Here is a 7,145-nt window from a genome sequence, read left to right on the forward strand (position 1 = left end):
GCGTCGGAGGCTGAGGGGTGACCTTATAAAGGTCTATAAAATCATGAGGGGAATGAATAGGGCAAATAGACAAAGTCTTTTCCTGGGCATAGGTTTAGGGTGAGAGGGGAAAGATATAAAAGAGACCAAGGGGCAACTTTTTCACACAGAGGGTGGTATGTGTTTGGAATGAGCTGCCAGAGGAAGTGGTGGAGGCTGGTACAATTGCAACATTCAAGAGGCATTTGGATGGGTATATGAATAGGAAGGGTTGGAGGGATATGGGCCGGGTGCTGGCAGGTGGGACTAGATTAGATTGGGATATCTGGTTGTCATGGACGGGTTGGGCCGAAGGGTCTGTTTCCGTGCTGTACATCCCTTTGGCTCCATGACTGACCCTCGGACAGTGGGACAGTGCGGCACTCCCTCAGCACTGACCCTCCGACAGTGCCCACTCCCTCAGCACTGACCCTCCGACAGTGGGACAGTGCGGCACTCACTCAGCACTGACCCTCCGACAGTGGGACAGTGCGGCACTCCCTCAGCACTGACCCTCCGACAGTGCCCACTCCCTCAGCACTGACCCTCCGACAGTGGGACAGTGTGGCACTCCCTCAGCACTGACCCTCCGACAGTGCCCACTCCCTCAGCACTGACCATCTGACAGTGTGGCGCTCCCTCAGCACTTACCCTCCGACAGTGTGGCACTCCCTCAGCACTGACCCTCCGACAGTGCGGCACTCCCTCAGCACTGACCCGCCGACAGTGGGGTACACCCTCAGCACTGACCCGCCGACAGTGGGGTACTCCCTCAGCACTGACCCTCCGACAGTGCGGCACTCCCTCAGCACTGACCCTCCGACAGTGTGGCACTCCCTCAGCACTGACCCTCAGACAGTGAGGCACTCCCTCAGCACTGACCCTCAGACAGTGAGGCACTCCCTCAGCACTGATCCTCCGACAGTGAGGCACTCCCTCAGCATTGACCATCCGACAGTGCCCACTCCCTCAGCACTGATCCTCCGACAGTGAGGCACTCCCTCAGCACTGACCCTCTGAAAGTGTGAGCTCAGTTCTCAGGATTGTAATCTCACCTGGGCCTCGATGCGAGATATCGACCACTTTGACCTGGGCGCTGATTTGCTGCAGCTTCTCCAGTAACTGGTTGGTCTTCCTAGTCAGGGCTCCAACTGCAGCATCCTCCTCCTGAGGGTGTGACGTCAATGACAGCTTGGCAACATGGATCGGTGGCAGTGCTGCCAAATCTGCTCGCATCTGGGCAGCCTGTGCCCCCGGGAGGGAAGGGGCAAGAGACAGAGTACATGTGATGGCATGAAGACAACCAGACAGAGACAGAGACATCGCGAGAGCAAAGAGATAGATGGACTGAGAGAGTGGGAAGGAGATGTGGAGGGGGTGGGGAGAGAACAGTTACAGAGGGACAGAGAGAGGGGTCACGTGAGTGGGGGAAGGAGAGGCATTGAGAGAACACACACCGGTGGGGGAATAGAGAGAGAGAGAGATCTTTCTTGAAAGGTTTGCCCTGAGGCTGCACAGAAATGTCTAAAGGCCTACCCTTATCCTTGGAGTGTAATCCCTGGTTCTATCATTGGGAACATCCTTCCTGCATCTGTTCTGAATAGTTCTGTTAGAATGTTCTAAGTTTCTCTGAGATCCTCTTCACTCTTTAATAAGGCCAGTGAATACCATACTAACTGACCTTCTGTCTGTCTGTCTGGAATCCATGTGGGAAGCCACAGAGAAACACACCCTTCCTCAGGTAAGGAAACCAAACCTTTCTCTCTCCACTCTCGGGATGAGGGCGTCACTGACTAGATCAGCATGAATTGCCCAAAGGGCAGTTAAGAACATAGTACAGGCCCTTCGGCCCTCAATGTTGTTCTGACCTTTCATCCTACTCTAAGATCAGACTAACCTCCATACCCTATATTTTACTATCGCCTATGTGCCTATCCAAGAGTCGCTTAAATGTCCCTAATGTCTCTGACTCTACTCCCACCACTAGCAGTACATTCCATACACCCCCCACTCTCTGTGTAGAGAACCTCCCTCTGACATCTCCCCTAAACCTTCCTCCAATCACATTAAAATTATACCCCCTCTTGATAACCATTTCCATCCTGGGAAAAAGTCTCTGTCTATCCACTCTGTCTATGCCTCTCACCATCTTGTACACCTCTATCAAGTCACCTCTCATCCTTCTTAGCTCCAATGAGAAACCCCTAGCTCCCTCAACCTTTCTTCATAAGACACACCCTCCAGTCCAGGCAGCATCCTGGGAAATCTCCTCTGCACCCTCTCTAAACCTTCCAGATCCTTCCTATAATGAGGTAACCAGAACTGGACACAATATTTCAAACTCAACCTTCCAAAGTGAATCACTTCACACTTTTCCAGGTTGAAGTCCCAGCTCTGCATCCTGTCAATGTCCCGGTGCAGCCTACAACAGCCCTCCACACTATCCACAACTCCACCCACCTTCGTGTCATTGGCAAACTCACTAACCCACCCTCCCACTTCCTCATCAGAGTCATTTATAAAGATCACAAAGCACAGAGGTCCCAGAACCCATCCCTGTGGAACCCCACTGGTCACCGAGCTCCAGGCTGAATACTTTCCCTCTGTTTTCTCTGGGCCAGCCAATACTGTATCCAGACAGACAGATTTCCCTGTATCCCATACCCCCTTCCTTTTCTAAATGAGCCTCCCATGGGGAACCTTATCAAATGCCTTGCTAATATCCACGTACACCACATCCATTGCTCTACCTTCATCAATCTCAAAGAATTCAATAAGGTTTGTGAGGCATGACCAGCCCCTCAGAAAGCCGTGCTCGCTATCTGTAATCAAAATATGGTTTTTCAAGTCATCATAAATCCAAATAATCAAGAGTCAACCTCATTGCCGTGGGTCTGGAGTCACATGTTGGCCAGACCAGGTAAGGATGACAGTTCCCCTCCCTAAAGGACATTAGTGAGCCAACAATTGACAATGGTTTCGTGATCATCATTAGACCCTCAATCTAGATTTGTATTGAATTCAAATTCCCCCATCTGCTTTCGTGGGATTGGAGCCCAGGTCCCCAGAACCTTCCCTGGCTCTCTGAGTTAACAACCCAGCTATAAGAACAGGAAAGCCAATGCTTGCCACCGGTACACTATATTCCAGGTGTAGGCTCAGTAACTTGGTTTAATGCAGCTGTCCTTGAGGAAGTGCTGCAGCAGGGTCAGAGAAACAGGAGAGTTGATGTTTTAGATTGGACCCTTTCTCCTGTTCCACTGGGCTTTTCCCAGCTCTGCAATTTCTCAACTTTCCAGCATCTGCAGTCCTCATGATCTCCAACTTGATAAAGTGCTGGTGAGCTGCCAGCTGCTCTACCCCAGGACCTGGAGACCCATGTTCTAATCCCAGCTGCTCCAGAGGTTGTAGTAACATCTCTGATTAGGAAAAACAGGGTGAACTACTGCAGCCCAGGTGTTGCAGCTAATCCTATAATGTCAGCAGGGAGGGAATTCCAGGATTCTGACCCAGTGACGTTGAAGGGACCGCGATATATTTCCAAGTCAGGACGGGACAGGGCTCAGTGGGGAACTTGCAGGTGGTGGTGTTCCCATGTATCTGCTGCCCTTATCCTTCTAGATGGAAGTGGTCATGGGTCTGGAAGGTGCTGCCTGAGGATCTTTGATGAATTTCTGCAGTGCATCTTGTAGATGGTACACACTGCTGCGACTGAGCGTCGGTGGGGGAGGGAGGGGATGTTTGTGGATGTGGTGCAAACCAGCAGCTGCTTTGTCCCTGGGTGGTGTCAAGTTTCTTGAGTGTTGTTGAAGCTGGACCCATCCAGGGCAAGTGGGCAGTGTTCCCTCACCCTCCTGACGTGAGCCTTGTAGATGGAGGACAGGCTTTGGGGAGTTACTCGCTGCAGTATTCCTAGTCTCTGACCTGCTCTTGTAGCCACTGTGTTTATGGGGTGAATTTCTGGTCAGTGGTAACCCCCCGGATGTTGATAGTGGGTGATTCAGTGGTGGTAACGCCAAGGGGCGGTGGTTAGAGTGTCTTGTAATGGTGATGCTCACAGCCTGGCAGTGATGTGGTGGAATGTCACTTGTCAGCCCAAGTCGAGATACTGACCAGATCTTGTTGCATTTGAGACAGAGAAACAAAAAGGATAGGGGTAGGCCACCTGACCCGCCGTATCCCATGTTCCCCTTGGCCAGATGAGCGATATCTACCTTTTCGCTGGAAGCAGAGTACTTTGGCCTCATCCACAGACTCACCACTCTCTGGGTGAAGAAATTTCTCATCTCAATCCCCTTATCCTGAAACTCGGACTCCCGGTTCTGGACTCCCCCAATATCAGGAACATCCTTCCTGCATTCTGTTTGAATTTCACAGGTTTCTATGAGATTCTGCTCCCCCCACTCCCCCCATTCTTCTACACTCCACTGAGTACAATCTGAACCAACTCAATCTCTCCTCAAACATCATTTCCACCATTCCAGGAATCGCTTTAGTAAAACACAAAGCAACAAAAAACACCCAAAACAACAATGGGTGCTGGAAATCAGAAACATTAGCTGCCCTCCATTCTATGGGAACATGCCAATCATGATCAAAACCCATGAACATAAAACAGTCTCCATCCCAGTGCTCCCCAACACGCCCAACACCTTTAACTGGTTGTTCTCGTTCTTCAGCTGCTTGACAGACAGTCGGAGAGCTTCGATGTGCTGCAGGAGTAAAGGTGAATCCTTGATCTGAACGGGAATGGGGCCACCTGCCTGGACTGTGCCTGTCCCTGTACAAAAACACAAGCATTGATCAGACAACTGTGAAACTACATCGGACACACACACACACTGAGGGCTAATACACAGCATTCGAAAGTACAATAAAGATGGCTGCTATAATGATATGACAGGAGTGAGTAGGAACCTTCCAGAAACTTCTCAGAAGTCAGGTCAACGAGGCAATCAAAGCTTCATGCATGTTTGAAATCCACCATGTTACAAACTGTCACTGAAAGGGCCTTCACAAGAAAACAGAATTAAAAGGCAGCCTCTCCTCTCAGAATGACTAAACTGTTTGGGTTAGGAGCTGGTCAAGATATTGGGAAGATGACCCACTTAACAACAGTCTGTGGCTCATAACCAGACATTGTCTGTCATACAACGAAGAACTACTTCAGGACCTGGACCAGATGGGCCAATGGGCTGAGAAGTGGCAGATGGAGTTTAATTCAGATAAATGCGAGGTGCTGTATTTTGGAAAACCAAATCTTAGCAGGACTTATACACTTAATGGTAAGGTCCAAGGGAGTGTTGCTGAACAAAGAGACTTTGGAGTGCAGGTTCATAGCTCCTTGAAAGTGGAGTCGCAGGTAGATAGGATAGTGAAGAAGGTGGTTGGTATGCTTTCCTTTATTGGTCAGAGTATTGAGTACAGGAGTTGGGAGGTCATGTTGCAGCTGTACAGGACATTGGTTAGGCCACTGTTGGAAGATTGCGTGCAATTCTGGTCTCCTTCCTATCAGAAAGATGTTGTGAAACTTGAAAGGGTCCAGAAAAGATTTACAAGGATGTTGCCAAGGTTGGAGGATCTGAGCTACAGGGAGAGGCTGAACAGGCTAGGGCTGTTTTCCCTGAAGCATCGGAGGCTGAGGGATGACCTTATAGAGGTTTATAAAATCATGAGGGGCATGGATAGAATAAATAGACAAAGTCTTTTCCCTGGGGTGGGGGAATCCAGAACTAGAGGGCATAGGTTTAGGGTGAGAGGGAAAAGATATAAAAGAGACCTAAAGGGCAACTTTTTCACACAGAGGGTGGTACATGTATGGAATGAGCTGCCAGAGGATGTGGTGGAGGCTGGTACAATTGCAACATTTAAGAGGCATTTGGACGGGTATATGAATAGGAAGGGTTTGGAGGGATATGGGCCGGGTGCTGGCAGGTGGGACTAGATTGGGTTGGGATAGCTGGTCGGCATGGACAGGTTGGACCGAAGGGTCTGTTTCCATGCTGTACATCTCGAGGACACTATGACTCTATGACAACGAGGGACAGGCAATAAAGGCTGGTCCAGCCAGCAACATCCACATCCCACAAGGAAAACTCAGTGTTGATACTAACGACCTGGAGAAGGAGTTTAGACCCAAAACGTAGGTTTTAGTGTGATGTCATCCACAAATGCCGTGGTGCACACGGGCAGAGAAGAAAGCTGCAGGATTTTGAAAAGGTTACACACCTTGGAGTAGGCACACTGGAGGGAACGCCACACGACTGGGTGGCTTGCAAGGAAACGTCAAGGTGATTTTGACAAGTGGAGTGTGTGGCCGCACACATGGTAGATGCAGGAGAAAACGTGAGTACTGCAGATGCTGGAGGTCAGGATGCTGGCTGACTGGCTGCGCTTTTCCAGCACCACACTTTGCAACATGGCTTGATACAGTACCATATGGTGCGCACATAAACACAATGTGAAAAACAGGCAGAGTACGGTTTAAACAGTCTTATACTGGGAATTGTGGAGATACACCAGCTAATGAAAGCAGGCAGGCAGATGCTCAATAAAGAAGGAAAATGGCCTTTTAGTCTTCATTGCAAGAGGAACTGAGTTCACCGGGACTTGCTAAGAACACACCTGGAGTATTGTGTGCAGTTCGGTCTCCCTACTTAGGAAATGCCATACTCACTTGACGGAGGGTGGAGCAGAGGTCCATGAATTGGATACTGAGGATGGCAGACTGTCTTATGGGCTTTGAGCGTGGGAAATCATGTCTCACAAACTTGATTGAGTTTTTTGAAGAAGTAACAAAGAAGATTGATGAGGGCAGAGCAGTCGATGTGATCTATATGGACTTCAGTAAGGCGTTCGACAATGTTCCCCATGGGAGATTGATTAGCAAGGTTAGATCTCATGTAACACAGGAAGAACTATCCATTTGGATACAGAACTGGCTCAAAGGTAGAAGACAGAGGGTGGTGGTGGAGGGTTGTTTTTCAGACTGGAGGCCTGTGACCAGTGGAGTGCCACAAGGATCGGTGCTGGGGCCTCTACTTTTTGTCATTTACATAAATGATTTGGATGCGAGCATTAGAGGTACAGTTAGTAAGTTTGCAGATGACATCAAAATTGGAGGTGTA

General features: G+C 49.5%; 1 protein-coding gene across 1 annotated transcript in view; it reads right to left on the reverse strand.

Annotated features, from left to right (window-relative positions):
• Positions 1–1,004: 1,004 nt before the first annotated feature.
• The window catches only part of LOC122546487 (dynactin subunit 1-like), a 10,031-nt gene continuing 3,890 nt past the window's right edge, over positions 1,005–7,145 (reverse strand). The window contains exons 3-4 of the mRNA XM_043685187.1: positions 4,671–4,798; positions 1,005–1,263 (exon numbers count right to left, since the gene is read on the reverse strand). Coding sequence (XP_043541122.1) covers positions 1,021–1,254 — 234 coding nt within the window. The 5' untranslated portion in view covers positions 1,255–1,263; positions 4,671–4,798 and the 3' untranslated portion in view covers positions 1,005–1,020. The remainder of the gene's footprint in view (positions 1,264–4,670; positions 4,799–7,145) is intronic.

The sequence above is a fragment of the Chiloscyllium plagiosum genome, unplaced genomic scaffold (genome assembly GCF_004010195.1).
Source record: "Chiloscyllium plagiosum isolate BGI_BamShark_2017 unplaced genomic scaffold, ASM401019v2 scaf_27898, whole genome shotgun sequence".
In the NCBI taxonomy this organism is placed as follows: domain Eukaryota; kingdom Metazoa; phylum Chordata; class Chondrichthyes; order Orectolobiformes; family Hemiscylliidae; genus Chiloscyllium; species Chiloscyllium plagiosum.